The sequence below is a fragment of the Zea mays genome, chromosome 6, assembly GCF_902167145.1.
Source record: "Zea mays cultivar B73 chromosome 6, Zm-B73-REFERENCE-NAM-5.0, whole genome shotgun sequence".
Taxonomy (NCBI): Eukaryota; Viridiplantae; Streptophyta; class Magnoliopsida; order Poales; family Poaceae; genus Zea; species Zea mays.
The window spans coordinates 172706250-172724835 of NC_050101.1; the positions used below are offsets into that span (position 1 = coordinate 172706250).

General features: G+C 44.3%; 1 protein-coding gene across 1 annotated transcript; it reads right to left on the reverse strand.

Moving 5' to 3' along the window:
• Positions 1 to 6428: 6428 nt before the first annotated feature.
• On the reverse strand, positions 6429 to 7600 carry LOC103630652 (uncharacterized). Its single transcript, XM_008651697.3, has 5 exons — positions 7287 to 7600; positions 7114 to 7198; positions 6909 to 7033; positions 6746 to 6817; positions 6429 to 6646 (listed from the first exon to the last, which is right to left on the reverse strand). Exons 1-5 carry the CDS (start codon positions 7477 to 7479, stop codon positions 6561 to 6563), a joined length of 561 nt encoding a protein of 186 aa, XP_008649919.1. The 5' UTR covers positions 7480 to 7600; the 3' UTR covers positions 6429 to 6560.
• Positions 7601 to 18586: the final 10986 nt, after the last annotated feature.

The following is an 18586-nucleotide window of genomic DNA, read 5'->3' on the forward strand; positions in this document are numbered from 1 at the left end:
ACAGTCAATCATTTGAATGCAGATTTACGTAACATTATTCTCCAGAGACTAACATACTGCACTGCAGTTATTAACTTCAATAAATATAAATAAAATCTGAGACTGGTTGTACAATTTTTGACCCCAATAAAATATGAAGCTGCATTCAACCTCAAATTATCCACAACACGAAACATCCGCATATAGTGTTCACATACAGTGTTGGCCAAGTTCACAGACATTATACCAACAGAAATAAATTCACAGTCTAGCTACGGTGTAAGGACCTCCTTATAGACAATATTCTTTGTGTATGCTACGCCATTTATTGTTGACTTCTTTTCCACCCCCTTCTTCATTTTATCATCAGTGACTGGAATTACAAGTACCTTCACATTCAATCGAGTTGTGGCCCTTGAGAGAGCAACATATAGCTGGCCATGAGAGAATACTGGTCCGGGCAAGTACACAGCAACATTAGGAATCGTCTGTCCCTGAGACTTGTTAACAGTCATGGCGAAACTTAGTCTTACCGGAAACTGCTTCCTTTTAAAATGGAAAGGGAACATCTCGTCATCAGAAGGGCACAGGGGTATACGAGGCAAGAAAACCCGTATTCCAGCATGCTGACCAAGGACAATTTCAGCATCGATACTATTTTTTTGGAAACCACGTACCACTAGCCGTGTACCGTTGCAAAGTCCGTTAGCAGGGTCTATATTCCTAAGCAACATGATTGGGCACCCAATTTTGAGCTTCAGAACGTGCGGGGGTAGTCCATTAGGAGTCAACGTGTTTAGGAATTCTGATGGATAATAGTTATTAGGATCGTCCACTGCGGTGTCAAAGCTATGGTACATCATCTGCTCCCGTTGGAAACGATCGATCATCCTCATATTTATCATATCCACCCAGTCGTTCCGAGTAGTCAATATTGCTCTTGAAGTGATGTAGCTTGTATTAGACATGTTTTCGTTTAGACTGGGGTAAATGTCATCTATCAATCTGTCAAGGTCGCGGTCATCACCGGTATATGGCACACATACCTCATCTGGAAGACGAACATCACCATCGTTGTTCACTTCCTCAGTTCCACCACCGACACGCAATAAATATTCTGCAAACCATGGGTCGCTCTTTGCTCTCATGTTGCGAACAAGCTTTAGGTGGCACATTGATTCCCATAGGTAAGAACTCCGTAGAGAGGCAGCAACTATCTGAGCCCTTGACCCTTTACGTACAACAGGGAGTACTTGTCTGAAATCTCCCCCAAACACAATAGTCTTCCCACCAAAAGGCAGATCAGGGCGTCCCATGATATCACGCATGCTGTTGTCCAACGCTTCAATTGATTGTCTCTTAGCCATTGATGCCTCGTCCCAAATAATGAGCGACGCTTTCTGTAGCAACTTTGATGTCCCACTTTGTTTCGTGAAGGTACATATAGCACCATCATCAATAGTAAGTGGTATCTTGAAGCGTGAATGGGCAGTTCTCCCACCAGGCATTATGGAAGCCGCAACCCCAGATGTAGCTGTTGCAACTGCAATCTTGTCCTGACTACGTAGCACCGCAAGCAATGTCTTATACAGATAAGTCTTCCCAGTACCACCAGGCCCATCCACAAAGAACACACCGCCATTACTGGTGTCAACAACAGATAAGATCTTTTCATAGGCAGACTTCTGCTCCTCATTTAGGGTTTCTTGCAAAGCAACATCTTCTGCCGTCGCCTCGATAATTTCCTCCTCGTAAATCTCTCTATCAATACCTTGTGAATCGTCATATCTATCGATGATAGCAGGTAGAGGGAATGTCTTTATGTCTTTACCCATTGACTGCAACATGTTTCTAATGTCAATCAAGACCATCTGCTGCAAATGGGTTTTGCTCTGAGTAATACGATGATAATCCTCGGACATTGTGTCAAGGTGTCTCTGCCACAATTCGGCCACATCATTCGGCTCACAGAAAACTAGTATCGTTGCAAACAACCTCCGTAGCGCTGATGGCATTTGGTAAAGAGCAGCTTCATTGAGACACTCATCTATTGTGTTGTCTGCTTCAAGTAATCCCCTTCTTTGTGCTGCCTCACGAAACGATGGTAGTGTGTCACCGTCTACTGTCCTTAGATCCACATAGGAGGTAGCACCAGTCACATGATTTAGGAGGAGCCGAAGATAGAAGCGCTCCCCCTCAGATGGTAGAGCAGAGACGATTCTACCGACTTGTCCACCCGTATTCCGTTTCCTCCTTTGCCACACTTTGCCCTGCTGCCAAGTGTACCACTCAGGGAAGTCACGATACAGGATGCCCCGAGCCTCCTCGTATAGCTTATTCGCCTCAAAATATGCTGTAATCATTGACCTATCAGCACCTGGACGGTTGACGACTCGCTCGACCATTTGTTGCTCGTGAAACGTCACCATGTGCATGTTTGGAAGATGGAGTTGCAGCTGCATCACAGATGGAGAGTTCTGGCTAAGCTCAAATCCATATATCCTCCATAAGGCTTCCGGAGGAGTCACCCACCTTGCATCTCTATACTGCTGGATCTCATCTACATCACCATTTTCCTTACTCGCATCTCTCATAACAACAGACGCACGATCATGACCTTTGTATATGTACTTGAACAGGTACTTAACAGCCTTGATGCTCCCACACGCCTCAACATTGATGTGACAGTTGAAGAGCCGAAGGAGGTAAGGGTTGTAAGGGACAACCCATCTATTGTCCAATTCACATCCTCGAACCTTTTCCTTGCACCCATCGTCACGACGTCTGTAATTAGGATATGAATCCTTCCCTTGCATGGTTGCCTCACGGAAATGCCGGGGGTATTGATTCTTGCACGATGCACGACCCTTAGTGCACGGGCAATTAGGGTTTAGCGACCCGCACGGGCCATGCATCATATGCTTGATAACCATCTTTCGTAGTTCAGGGTACCTGTTGGACGGGATCTCAGCTGAGATCAAAAGGTCATATTGTTCAGAGCACGTGAGCTTGTACTTCCTTTGCATGATGAGTATAAAATGGGCATGTGGCAACCCTCGTTTCTGAAATTCCACGACGTAGACGTAGGCTCGGACTTTACCGAGAATATCCTGTTTAGTCAACCTATGTTTTAGCTCCTGTAGTTTCGCATGAAAGACACGCACTACAAGATCCGGACGATCTTGCGGTGTCTGTCCAGGTAGAAGCTCTCTCCTTATCTCATCCCAGTTAGGGTTACATGTCATGGTAAGAAAGATGTCTGGTTTACCAAACTTCCGCACCAGAGCCATAACATCCATATATGGACGTCTCATGCCACGAGGACCGCCAATAAACGATGGTGACAACACAGTTCGCTTTCCAACCTTCTTTCCTCTAACATCTCCATCTAACATGCTATCCACCAAGCCCTGGTATAGGTCTGCCCTTAATCGATCCTGGTTCTTACGTATGAAATCTAAATGAGAGCTCTCAATCTTAATGTATGTGTCGACCGCAAACTGCTGGAAAAGTCGTTTACCATGAAGTATTGGATTGAATACCCCTCGACGTATCTGAAATTTGTAGCAGTAGTAATCACGCACGGACACACATAGATGGGTAGGAGGTTCTGCATACGCAAGAATCGATTATTGAGTGATGCCGAAAACATATTTAATAATATGAACAACTTAGAAATTACAAAGAAACAACTAACCCGCATCTTCATCATTTGCATTACTTGCCCTATGCGTCGCCCGGTATGCATCCACTTCGTCCATGGATACACCAACCTTTGGGATATTTGCATGCCATCCAAGTTCACCTCTAGGGAAGAACAATGGATATGATAGCGCATCGTAGCATCCATGGTATGAGCGGATGCCATGGCTTGACCTATCCTTCCCATGTAGCATAACACTCTTGCTGAACTGGCCTCGCCGTTCGCTCCCCTCGATCCAGACAGCGGCCACCTCTGAAGTGAGAGGTGTGTTATATGTCTTCTGGTTCAACGTCTAGTCAAGGTTCAATGCGATGTGATAGTCAGCAAGGTTCTCAACATGACCCATGCTCCTAAGGTGCTCAGAGTACGGATTTCCACGAAGTATGCCAACTATTTGTTTAATAACCTCTTGGTCTTTCTGAATCTGATCTTCACGACACTTACGGTATCGATGCTCGAGACTGGGATCATCATCGTAAAAGTAAAGCTCCAGGTGTTTATGCTCTGCCCCACATTCACTACCGAATGACTTGATATTATGGTACATCATGCCTTGTGCACGGAATGTGTATATACCAGAATCCCTCATATTAGTTGTCATACTGTCGAGGCAACAGTACAGGGAAGTGAAAGAAAAATGGCCATTAAAAAACCAGATGTTATCACGAAAGTGCCTAGCATTAGAGTCTGCACTATCCCACAACCTCCTGAGCTGGGGAGGGGTCTCTAGTGGGGCTAGCTCAACCTTCCCACCTCGACAGCAAAACCCAGGCGGCTCATACTCAAACTTCTTCGCAGTGCAATAACCACAGTCGGGAACATGCTTCAGCATATGTGTTTCTTCAGGGATGTTACTGTAGACCTTGTCGTACGGGTCAGGCACATCAGTGACAACAGATTGATCTTGAGTACCACCTATCTCGAAGTCCTCGTTAGTGTCCTCATTTGATATTTTTTTGGAAAAGAACTATTAAGACATTTGACTTTAGATACACATTGGTATTGTAATAGAAATTGACATTAGTACATTTACCAGCGAATAGATATCCCTCGTTCTCATCATTATCCTCTCCGAATATGACACCCTCATCATCGTCATCAACTGGATCGTGAAAATACAATCCAAGTAAAAGACAGGGCATTCAGGGTTGAGAAAATATATAACCTCAATAATGATTTTTAACAATTACCATTGGAAATGAACCTTGGGATCGACTGGCTTTGCTCCAACCCACTTCTTTGTTCGACCATGTTTGCACTCCCATTTGTTGCCACGATCGCACTTTGGCGTGTATTCCTATATTGTACTGATGGCAACACACGTTTAGTCGGACTACATTTTATCGTCGTCGTGCAAGATCCATTTAAAACCGGTTAGTATAATTACCAGTGTTGTTGATCTCTATAGTTGAACCGGGTTGTGTCGAATCATCCATTTGTCCGACGTCACTGATAGTATCCTCAGTCAAAGTAGCCACGTTACGTGCAATGTTTGCTTCAAATTTCTTGTTTTGACGGGCTAAGATAGCTTGTCTTTCACCAGGCAGAACATGATTTTTATGTCTTAGTGGCCCAGTAGACATATCGGGTGAACCGACATCCCCATTTTGTGTTGAAGCTGGCATGAACGGTGTACTGGTGTATTCAGGGATAACCCAGTCGCATGCGTTATCAGAGGATGAATCAGGTTCCGATACATCTGCTGTAGGGTGTACAACCTCAGAGGTATATGTTGGGACCTCCATGGCGATGGACCCCTGATTCAAAGTGCTAGCTTGCAGTGCTCTACGTTTTCTTATGTACTCTAACTTTCCCTCTTTCCGCCTTGGTGTCTGATTATACAACCTAAGCTGTTCATTTTGGTCACCTATAAAATATGAACACAATTACTTTCCAATTGTAGGTTTATGCGCAGATTTATTAATTAAAATTGGACATTTTTCATCACCTCCTGACACATTGGGCATCACATTGTGTCCCTTGTTTTGTTGACGTGCTTCACGACGCTTCCTATTCTTCTCGTTTTTTTGTTCAACGGACATCACTGCATATCTTTCCCTATCCCTTTTCCTCTTACGATCCTTAGCATCGACCATTGGTGCGAGCAATTCATTTTGATCACCTATAATGTAAGTTAGTGTATTAGTGTTCCCTACTTACTACGTTTCGACGATGTATGGTTAGTTTGTGTATTGACCTTTACCTCTAATGATATTGCTAGAGATGTCTGTGAATGGTTTGCGACCGGCATTATGTCCCATCTGATCTATAACAAGAACAGCACCCGAGAAAACATGAGAATAAAAATAATACTGCAAGAACCAAGGGTGAAATGATATGACTGCAATAAACCAAGCGAATAGAAGATCAAAAAAGATGCCCTTGGTAATAGAGGTTATAGAAACAAGCATCATAACCGAGAGTAAAGAGATAAGACCTAGAGAGAGGTGATAGGAGAACGATTTTGGTGTCCGTATAAGATATTGTATTATATTCCAAGTTTGAACTGCATAGATGGATATGGGTGACGCGCTAAGTAATTGTTTTCATAACTCTGGTGATGTGGAATATCTTCCTGGAGCACGCCTAGCTCCTATAGATGGGCTTCGGTATACCGAATGTACATTAAATTTGTTTCGGATTTGATCTGTATATTTGACGTAATTTCACGAGCGAAGTTACTAATTTAATGTCAAACATGACACAACATTAAAACAATATTAGTGTTCTCAATGGAAAACGTACGGGCTAAACGATTGATGTTCCACTTATTCATTGATATGTCCCAGTAGAACAAACTGTTTTACAAATCTTGACACATGTAAGTTGCATCAATAAAAGTACATGTATTCCATCATAAAATTCAGATTTGCAATAGTTACAGACTCTGTCTACGCCTTTGTTCGTCAAGATATCTAACGGCAAATTGACGATCGTTCCGCGCCACCAAAGCCTTTTGAATTGCTGCAATGAGTGCAACATTTAATCACATGTATACTCAGTTCACAATAGAATGAAAACAAGTACATAATTTTGATGTAGGTAATCTTATAAAATACTTACGTTCAAAATAATGGGTGTTGTGATGGAACGGTTTGAAGTGTATTGTTGTATGGTCAGTTGATTCGAGACACTCTAGAATAACAAATTTAAATATTCAATATTAATCATTATAAAAGAAAAATTAGTGAATAATGTGTTTGCAAGGCGTAAACATATGTTGTACCTTGTTTTCTGAACCGCCGAAACATAGTCCCAATTATGATGCTATAATTCTCATTAGCCAACGCCCAGCGGAGTGCATTTTTGTTTAGTAAATCGCCCCAAACTTTAATGGTATGTAAAGACCACCTTATGACATTGATTTTGTGAAGAATAGATTAGTACTAATATATTTAACATCATATCGGTAATATATTAATGGAATATACCTAGCATCCATTATAACAATCTTCCTGAATGTACCCCACATTGTGCGATGGATTGTATCCAAGTGGACTACAATAGCCATAATGTCTACAAAAAGCACACATCAATTGGATTAATACTCAAAATTTTGTGTAAAGGAATTTTTAATAGGGTTAGTAGATCGATATATTCTTACCAACTAAAGTCATGTTTGGCAGCTCGACAATATCATCAAGGTTCAAGAATATATGTTTTGGAAATGGCGGCATTTGAACTGGGACAGCGTATGGCTCTATGACAGTTTGGTGGGTGAAATACAACTCCATGGTACCATTTAGATGTCGAAAATTAAATGCACCCGGATTAAGACCAAACCATACGTTGTGCATCTTGTAGACATGCTTTTCATGGAGCAAACTGTTGAAGTATTTGACTATCTCATACCGAGTTGCAATGGCCTCGATCTTGGCTCCCTAATTTGATTTCAGCACAAAATAGATTGTGGTACGAACATTATATATAGTTATGTAAATGAAACCTAAAGAGGGGTTGTCTTACATTGATGTCAGACAAAATGTAATGTTGCCTGTCACGATAACGTGGTTCAATAGGGAATTTAACTTCAACTCGAGCAACAATACTATACTTCCGTTGTGCCCCATAAAAATCTTCATCGCTATAGTCGTCGAACAACCTGAAGCTATATTAAACATGCGACTAAATAACGTTCATAAATTTGATAGCGAAATCTTGTGTTAACTATTGTTTATAATATAACTTACACAGGCATCTTGTTTTTCTTGTCCAATGCAACTCTTTCACGGTTCAATACGGCTGGCTCCATCAAAACCTATTATCATTTGACAATAGTTTAAAGTAAATTGTAAAATAGTCCAATGCATTGATATAGCACGACATAGGAGAAGTGTGGGTTGGTTGGTTGAGCACTTATTTTGGACTGTAGGTGTGACTGTAATTAAGGCTTGTAGTTCACGAGTATGCAGCTCATGCAGAGGTGGATGGCATGCATGATAGCGTATGACGGATTTGTATTGCCCAGTTGGTGCTCAAGTACGGCGTCTGCAGCTCATACTTCTGTTGATTAGAATTTTATTGATAGCGTATGCAGAGTATTAACCTGTTGGTGCTCAAGTATGAATAGAATTTGTATTAACCAGTTGGTGCTCGAGTATGCATGATAGCGTATGCAGAGGTGAATTTTATTGATGCACAAATTTGGTAGTTAGATGGTGGGTTTTTGATGAGGATGAATAGAATCCTTACAAACAGACATGAAGGTTTGGTACAAAAGCTGATTGATAGATTACTTCTGTTGAATTGCTATCCTACTAAAATGCACCATGTATGCTAATCAAACTGACATTGTTTCGGCAGTGGCACAGCGCCATGCCGATGCGGTTGGCATTGTTACCGCCTCCAGCTACATAGGCAGAGGTCATACGGACAGTCGTGGCCTTGAGCTGAGCATGGAGTCAGCAGTTGAAAGGGAAATGTGCCCTTGGGCCATTTCTAAGTATTTTGGTGATTGAGTGCAAACACAAGGGCCTAAATGTGAATTTATGTACATGGATGAACAAGGTGAAAATCATGAAGTAAAGGTATGTTTCTAAGCCTTAGTACATTGGTTTTAAGTACTAATATATTTGTCTAAGTGTTAGAAACAGAAAGAAGAAGAATAGAGAAAAGGAGAAGGGACTTGGCTGTGTGCTGCCAAGACCCAGCTCGGTCTGGAGCACCGGACTGTCCGGTGTGCACCGGACAGTGTCCGGTGCGCCAGGCTGGCGCGACTCGAACTGGCCGCTCTCGGGAAATTGGCCGGCGGCGTACGGCTAAAATTCACCGGACTGTCCGGTGTGCACCGGACTGTCCGGTGAGCCAACGGTCGGCCAGGGCCAACGGTCGGCCGCGCAATCCGCGCGGGACACGTGGCCGAGCCAACGGTCGGAAGACGGCACCGGACATGTCCGGTGCGCCAACAGCGCCAGATCTGCCAACGGTCTGCAACGGTCGTCTTCGCCGTTTAAGGAAACAAATCGGGCACCGGACAGTGTCCGGTGTGCACCGGACTGTCCGGTGCCCCCGACGACAGAAGGCAAGGATGGCCTTCCGGATTTGCTCTCAACGGCTCCTAGCTGCCTTGGGGCTATAAAAGGAGCCCCTAGGCGCATGGAGGAGACACACAAGCAACCTTTGAGCATTCTTGATCATCCACACTAAGTCTCTGCGCATTCGTTTGTGTTTCTAAGTGATTCGAGCTCTGTTCTAAGTGAGAACTCTGAGATAGTCTTGTGAGCTCGATTCTTGGCCGTGTGTGTGCGCTTTTGCTGTGGATTTGTGTGTGTTGCTTCCCTCCCTTACTCTGTGTTTCATTTGTGATCATATACTTGTAAGGGCAAGAGACTCCAATTTGTGGAGATTCCTTGCAAACGGGATAGTGAAAGGAAAACAAAACACCGTGGTATTCAAGTGGGTCTTTGGACCGCTTGAGAGGGGTTGATTGCAACCCTCGTCCGTTGGGACGCCACAACGTGGAGTAGGCAAGCGTTGGTCTTGGCCGAACCACGGGATAAAACCACTGTGTCACTCTGTGCTTGATTCTCTTGTGGTACTGTGTTTTGTTGAGATTGTTGAGACTTCACCTTAGCCACTTGGCAATAATCGTGCTAACACTTAACAAGTTTTTGTGGCTTAAGTTTGAAGTTTTTACAGGATCACCTATTCACCCCCCCTCTAGGTGCTCTCAATTGGTATCGGAGCCGTTCTCTTCAAGAAAGGGACTAACCGCCCGAAGAGATGGATCCTAAGGGGAAGGGAATTGTGATCAACGACAAGGAGAAGGAGTCCTTCGTCAACGAGCCAAGGGATGACAAGTCCAATGACTCGGGCTCGGGCCACAAGCGAAGAGATGGGAAGAAGAAGAAGACAAGACGCATCAAGGAGATCGTCTACTACGACAGCGATGAGTCCTCTTCTTCCCAAAAGGACGACGACTACGACAAACAAAGGAAACCGGTTAATTCTAACTTTTCTTTTGACTACTCTCGTATTCCGCATAGTTCAAATTCACATTTGCTTTCCATTCCACTCGGCAAGCCCCCACACTTTGATGGGGAGGACTACGGATTTTGGAGCCACAAAATGCGTAGTCACCTATTCTCTCTCCATCCTAGCATATGGGAGATTGTAGATAGTGGAATGCACTTTAATAGTTCGGATAGTCCTATATTCATTAATGAGCAAATCCATAAGAATGCACAAGCTACTACTGTTCTTCTAGCCTCATTGTGCAGGGATGAATATAATAAAGTGAGTGGCTTGGATAACGCCAAGCAAATCTGGGATACCCTCAAGATCTCTCATGAGGGAAATGACGCTACCTTGCTCACCAAAATGGAGTTGGTGGAGGGCGAGCTTGGACGGTTCGCGATGATAAGGGGCGAGGAGCCAACTCAAACATACAACCGGCTCAAGACCCTTGTCAACAAAATAAGGAGCTACGGAAGCACGCGATGGACGGACCACGACGTCGTCCGACTAATGCTCAGGTCCTTTACCGTTCTTGATCCTCATTTGGTGAATAATATTCGTGAGAATCCCAGGTACACCAAAATGTCGCCCGAAGAAGTACTAGGAAAATTCGTCAGCGGGCGAATGATGATCAAGGAGGCAAGGTATGTGGACGACGCCTTGAATGGACCGATCAACGAGCCGCAACCTTTTGCTCTCAAAGCCACAGGGAACAAGGAGGCGCTACCCAGCAAGGTGGCGCAAATTGAGGCGGCCGGTCTTAATGAAGAAGAAATGGCCCTCATTATCAAGAAATTCAAGACGGTGCTAAAGGGTCGCAATGGACAGCCGAGCAAGACTAAGACCAAGGGGAAGCGATCATGCTTCAAATGCGGTAAGCTTGGTCATTTTATTGCTAACTGTCCCGATAATGATAGTGACCAGGAAAAGGGAAACAAGAGGGAAAAGAAGAAGCATTACAAGAAGGCAAAGGGCGAGGCGCATCTAGGCAAGGAGTGGGACTCGGATTGCTCCTCGTCCGACTCCGACAATGAAGGACTCGCCGCCACTGCCTTCAACAAATCGGCTCTCTTCCCCAACGAGCGTCTCACATGTCTTATGGCAAGGGAGAAGAAGGTGAGTACTCAAGACTCCACTTATGCTTCTTCTAGTGATAGTGAGTCTAGTGATGATGACATAGATTATTCATGCTTGTTCAAGGGCTTAGATAGATCTAAGATAGATAAAATCAATGAATTGATTGATGCATTGAATGAAAAGGATAGGCTTTTAGAAAAGCAGGAGGATTTATTGTATGATGAACATGATAAATTTGTAGAGGCACAAAAATCATATGCTTTAGAAGTAAAAAGAAATGAAATGCTTTCTTATGAACTATCTACTTGTCATGAAACCATTTCTACTTTACAAGGTGTTAACAATGATTTAAATGCTAAGTTAGAAGTAGCAAATAAATCTAATTCTTGTGTAGAACATGTTAAGATTTGCACTAGGTGTAAGGATTTCGATGTTGATGCCTGTAGTGAACATCTAGTTTTAATTTCCAAATTAAATAAGGAAGTGGCTAGTCTTAATGCCCAACTTAAGACTAGCAAGAATGAAGTTGATAAAATAAAATTTGCAAGGGATGCCTATACGGTTGGTAGACACCCCTCAATTAAGGATGGTCTTGGCTTCAAGAGAGAGGCCAAGAACTTAACAAGCCATAAGGCTCCCATCTTCGTCAAGGAGAAAGGGAAGGCCCCTATGGCTAGTAATGCTAAAAAGAACCATGCTTTTATGTATTATGATAGGAGAAATGCTAGAAATGCTTATAATGATTTTGATTCACATGTTTATGATTCTCATGCCATGTTTGCCTCTAGTTCTTCTTATAAGCATGATAGGGATATGCCTAGGAGAAATATTGCTCATGTGCCTAGAAAGAATGTTATTCATGCTCCTAGGAAAGTAGTGAATGAACCTTCTATAATTTATTGTGCTTTAAACACTTCCTTTGCTATTTGTAGAAAGGATAGGAAAATAGTTGCTAGGAAGTTAGGGGCAAAATGCAAGGGAGACAGGACTTGCATTTGGGTCCCTAAGGACATTTGTGCTAACCTTGCAGGACCCAACATGAGTTGGGTACCTAAGACCCAAGCCTAAATTTGCCTTGCAGGTTTATGCATCCGGGGGTTCAAGCTGGATTATTGATAGCGGATGCACAAACCATATGACGGGGGAGAAGAAGATGTTCACCTCCTACGTCAAGAATAAGGATTCCCAAGATTCAATCATATTCGGTGATGGGAATCAAGGCAAGGTAAAAGGGTTAGGTAAAATTGCAATTTCTAATGAGCACTCTATCTCTAATGTGTTTTTAGTAGAGTCACTAGGATATAATTTACTATCTGTTAGTCAATTGTGCAATATGGGATATAACTGTCTGTTTACAAATATAGATGTGTCTGTCTTTAGAAGAAGTGATGGTTCACTAGCTTTTAAGGGTGTATTAGACGGCAAACTTTATTTAGTTGATTTTGCAAAAGAAGAGGCCGGTCTAGATGCATGCTTAATGGCTAAGACTTGCATGGGCTGGCTGTGGCATCGCCGCTTAGCACATGTGGGGATGAAGAACCTTCACAAGCTTCTAAAGGGAGAACACGTGATAGGTCTAACCAATGTTCAATTCGAAAAAGATAGACCTTGTGCAGCTTGTCAAGCAGGGAAACAGGTGGGAGGAGCGCATCACAGCAAGAATGTGATGACCACTTCAAGACCCCTGGAGCTGCTGCATATGGACCTCTTCGGACCCGTCGCCTATCTAAGCATAGGGGGAAGTAAGTATGGTTTAGTTATTGTTGATGATTTTTCCCGCTTCACTTGGGTGTTCTTTTTGCAGGATAAGTCTGAAACCCAAGGGACCCTCAAACGCTTCCTCAGGAGAGCTCAAAATGAGTTTGAGCTCAAAGTGAAAAAGATAAGAAGCGACAACGGGTCCGAGTTCAAGAACCTTCAAGTGGAGGAGTTCCTTGAAGAGGAAGGGATCAAGCACGAGTTCTCCGCTCCCTACACACCACAGCAAAATGGTGTGGTAGAGAGGAAGAACAGGACGCTCATCGACATGGCGAGGACGATGCTAGGAGAGTTCAAGACCCCCGAGTGCTTTTGGACGGAAGCCGTGAACACGGCGTGCCACGCCATCAACAGGGTCTACCTTCATCGCCTCCTCAAGAAGACGTCGTATGAGCTACTAACCGGTAACAAACCCAATGTATCGTACTTTCGTGTATTTGGGAGTAAATGCTACATTCTAGTAAAGAAGGGTAGAAATTCTAAGTTTGCTCCCAAAGCTGTAGAAGGGTTTTTACTAGGTTATGACTCAAATACAAAGGCGTATAGAGTCTTCAACAAATCATCGGGTTTGGTTGAAGTCTCTAGCGACGTTGTATTTGATGAGACTAATGGCTCTCCAAGAGAGCAAGTTGTTGATTGTGATGATGTAGATGAAGAAGATGTTCCGACGGCCGCTATACGGACCATGGCGATTGGAGAAGTACGGCCACAGGAACAAGATGAACGAGATCAACCTTCTTCCTCAACTATGGTGCAACCCCCAACCAAAGATGACGAACAGGTACCTCAAGTGGAGGCGCTTGATCAAGGGGGAGCACAAGATGATCAAGTGATAGAGGAAGAAGCGCAACCGGCACCTCCAACTCAAGTTCGAGCGATGATTCAAAGGGATCATCCCGTCGACCAAATTCTGGGTGACATTAGCAAGGGAGTAACTACTCGATCTCGATTAGTTAATTTTTGTGAGCATTACTCCTTTGTCTCTTCTATTGAGCCTTTCAGGGTAGAAGAGGCCTTGCTAGATCCGGACTGGGTGTTGGCCATGCAAGAGGAGTTAAACAACTTCAAGCGCAATGAAGTTTGGACACTGGTGCCTCGTCCGAAGCAAAATGTTGTGGGAACCAAGTGGGTGTTCCGCAACAAACAGGACGAGCACGGGGTGGTGACGAGGAACAAGGCTCGACTTGTGGCAAAAGGTTATGCCCAAGTCGCAGGTTTGGATTTCGAGGAGACTTTTGCTCCTGTGGCTAGGCTAGAATCAATTCGTATCTTGCTAGCATATGCCGCTCACCATTCTTTCAGGTTGTTTCAAATGGATGTGAAGAGCGCCTTCCTCAACGGGCCAATCAAGGAGGAGGTGTACGTGGAGCAACCCCCTGGCTTCGAGGATGAACGGTACCCCGACCATGTGTGTAAGCTCTCTAAGGCGCTCTATGGACTTAAGCAAGCCCCAAGAGCATGGTATGAATGCCTTAGAGATTTCTTAATTGCTAATGCTTTCAAGGTTGGGAAAGCCGATCCAACTCTTTTTACTAAGACTTGTAATGGTGATTTGTTTGTGTGCCAAATTTATGTCGATGACATAATATTTGGTTCTACTAACCAAAAGTCTTGTGAAGAGTTTAGCAGGGTGATGACGCAGAAATTCGAGATGTCGATGATGGGCGAGTTGAACTACTTCCTTGGGTTCCAAGTGAAGCAACTCAAGGACGGCACCTTCATCTCCCAAACGAAGTACACGCAAGATCTGCTAAAGCGGTTTGGGATGAAGGACGCCAAGCCCGCAAAGACTCCGATGGGGACCGACGGACACACCGACCTCAACAAAGGAGGTAAGTCCGTTGATCAAAAAGCATACCGGTCAATGATAGGTTCTTTGCTTTACTTATGTGCTAGTAGACCGGATATTATGCTTAGCGTATGCATGTGTGCTAGATTTCAATCCGATCCTAAGGAGTGTCACTTAGTGGCGGTGAAGCGAATTCTTAGATATTTGGTTGCTACGCCTTGCTTCGGGCTCTGGTATCCAAAGGGGTCTACCTTTGACTTAGTTGGATACTCAGACTCCGACTATGCTGGATGTAAGGTCGATAGGAAGAGTACATCGGGGACGTGCCAATTCTTAGGAAGGTCCCTGGTGTCATGGAACTCTAAGAAACAAACTTCCGTTGCCCTATCCACCGCTGAGGCCGAGTATGTTGCCGCAGGACAGTGTTGCGCGCAACTACTTTGGATGAGGCAAACCCTCAGGGACTTTGGCTACAATCTGAGCAAAGTCCCACTCCTATGTGATAATGAGAGTGCTATCCGCATGGCGGAAAATCCTGTTGAACACAGCCGCACAAAGCACATAGACATCCGGCATCACTTTTTGAGAGACCACCAGCAAAAGGGAGATATCGAAGTGTTTCATGTTAGCACCGAGAACCAGCTAGCCGATATCTTCACTAAGCCTCTAGATGAGAAGACCTTTTGCAGGTTGCGTAGTGAGCTAAATGTCTTAGATTCGCGGAACCTGGATTGAATTGTAGCATACATGTAGTTATGCTTTTGATCATGTTCCTTTTTTGCATTATGTTGCTTATTATGGTGCTCAAGTTGTACAAACACTCCCTGGACCTCACAAGTCCGTTGCAAAGTGATGCACATGTTTAGGGGGAGATGTGTTACAACTTGACCCTTTGAGACTAACCATGTGCTTGAGTTTGATAATTTAGTCTCGAAGGAGGATTGAAAGGGAAAAGGTGGACTTGGACCATGAAAGACTTCCACTGCACTCCGATGAGAGGGTAACTAATTCCAAGTTCATCTCATGAAATCTTATTGCCATTTGCTCTTAATTGAAGACTTTGGTGAGGCAATGGGGTTAACAGGCCAAGATTGATCCCGTTTTGGTGCTTGATGCCAAAGGGGGAGAAAATAAAGGCCAAAGTGATAAATGGATCAGCTACCACTTGAGAGATTTTGAAAACTTGAGAGATTTTGAAAATAGTAGAATAGAGTTTTTGTTTTGTCAAAAGCTTTTATTGTCTCTTATTGTCTCTATTTTCAAAAGTTGGCTTCTTGTGGGGAGAAGTGTTGATTATGGGAAAAAGGGGGAGTTTTTGAAATCCGTGGTCAAATTCTTTTGAAATGACTCTCTTTATGCTTCAATATGTGTGTTTGACTTATAGATAGAGATTTGAGTTTGATTTGCAAAAACAAACCAAGTGGTGGCAAAGGATGATCCATATATGCCAAAATTGAATCAAAACCAATTTGAGTTTTTATTTGAAGTGATTTTGCACTTGTTCCACTTGCTTTATGTTGTGTTGGCATAAATCACCAAAAAGGGGGAGATTGAAAGGGAAATGTGCCCTTGGGCCATTTCTAAGTATTTTGGTGATTGAGTGCAAACACAAGGGCCTAAATGTGAATTTATGTACATGGATGAACAAGGTGAAAATCATGAAGTAAAGGTATGTTTCTAAGCCTTAGTACATTGGTTTTAAGTACTAATATATTTGTCTAAGTGTTAGAAACAGAAAGAAGAAGAATAGAGAAAAGGAGAAGGGACTTGGCTGTGTGCTGCCAAGACCCAGCTCGGTCTGGAGCACCGGACTGTCCGGTGTGCACCGGACAGTGTCCGGTGCGCCAGGCTGGCGCGACTCGAACTGGCCGCTCTCGGGAAATTGGCCGGCGGCGTACGGCTAAAATTCACCGGACTGTCCGGTGTGCACCGGACTGTCCGGTGAGCCAACGGTCGGCCAGGGCCAACGGTCGGCCGCGCAATCCGCGCGGGACACGTGGCCGAGCCAACGGTCGGAAGACGGCACCGGACATGTCCGGTGCGCCAACAGCGCCAGATCTGCCAACGGTCTGCAACGGTCGTCTTCGCCGTTTAAGGAAACAAATCGGGCACCGGACAGTGTCCGGTGTGCACCGGACTGTCCGGTGCCCCCGACGACAGAAGGCAAGGATGGCCTTCCGGATTTGCTCTCAACGGCTCCTAGCTGCCTTGGGGCTATAAAAGGAGCCCCTAGGCGCATGGAGGAGACACACAAGCAACCTTTGAGCATTCTTGATCATCCACACTAAGTCTCTGCGCATTCGTTTGTGTTTCTAAGTGATTCGAGCTCTGTTCTAAGTGAGAACTCTGAGATAGTCTTGTGAGCTCGATTCTTGGCCGTGTGTGTGCGCTTTTGCTGTGGATTTGTGTGTGTTGCTTCCCTCCCTTACTCTGTGTTTCATTTGTGATCATATACTTGTAAGGGCAAGAGACTCCAATTTGTGGAGATTCCTTGCAAACGGGATAGTGAAAGGAAAACAAAACACCGTGGTATTCAAGTGGGTCTTTGGACCGCTTGAGAGGGGTTGATTGCAACCCTCGTCCGTTGGGACGCCACAACGTGGAGTAGGCAAGCGTTGGTCTTGGCCGAACCACGGGATAAAACCACTGTGTCACTCTGTGCTTGATTCTCTTGTGGTACTGTGTTTTGTTGAGATTGTTGAGACTTCACCTTAGCCACTTGGCAATAATCGTGCTAACACTTAACAAGTTTTTGTGGCTTAAGTTTGAAGTTTTTACAGGATCACCTATTCACCCCCCCCCCCTCTAGGTGCTCTCAGCAGTCAACACAACAGTGTGCCGGAGTACCCCCAGTTCGGCGGACGGGCAGAGGCAAAGGCACGTCAAGTCTTCAATTCTTGCACACAGCCCTTTCAACTGATGCAGATTCTTTTAGCCTGTACAGTAGAGATCAACTGTGTAAAGCTCTACTATGACTACGCTACAGCTGGGGCTTTTGTATGTCGTGGTGGCGGTCAAGCGGTGGCAGGCTGTCATCATCCTCACCATAAATCGAAGATTCAGAGAGGGTTCAGAAGGGGATTCAGTTCAGTGAAGTAAGGTCGTGTTTAGATGAGATAAACGTATTAAACATCCTGGATTATGCTCTTATACGAATTATGCATTATCTCTCAAGTTACGGTGGAATCTTTCTCCACAACACTTCCTTTCTGCTGAAGTCTGCTTGTATAGGAAAGTTGTATCATATATGTTTCTAGGGGTTCAACATGAATTTACTTGGAGGCACGGAAGAATTTCATGCCTGTGCAGTTCTGAAACTGTGATGTACATGGGATGAAGTAACCCTATCATGCAGTGAGTAGGCCACTGACATTTCACTACTCTGCAGATATTGCGGGGTCTAGGAGTCCGTTCAATGAAGCTGATGACTAATAACCCTGCGAAATATAGTGGTGTCAAGGGCTATGGATTGAGCATTGCGGGCAGGGTGCCCTTGATTACGCCAATTACCAGTGAGAACCGTAAGTACCTGGAGACTAAAAGAACAAAGATGGGACATATATATGGGTTGGCCAATGCGCTGGCCAACCAACCAAATGGCAGCTAGAGCACAGAAGAGAATCATTAGACCCCCAAGCATGTCTCCATTATTATTCCAGCAATCCAGCTTGGTGGCACAAAAGAGTGATATGATTCTTCGTTTGGGGAGTTCCTGAAATCTTCTGCCCTGATATTTCCGTAGGTTCTTTCGCAAACAAGTAGGTTCTTTCGCAAACAAGGCGATATTTCCCGTGAGTCCACAGGAAGACCAGCTCCGGTGAAGA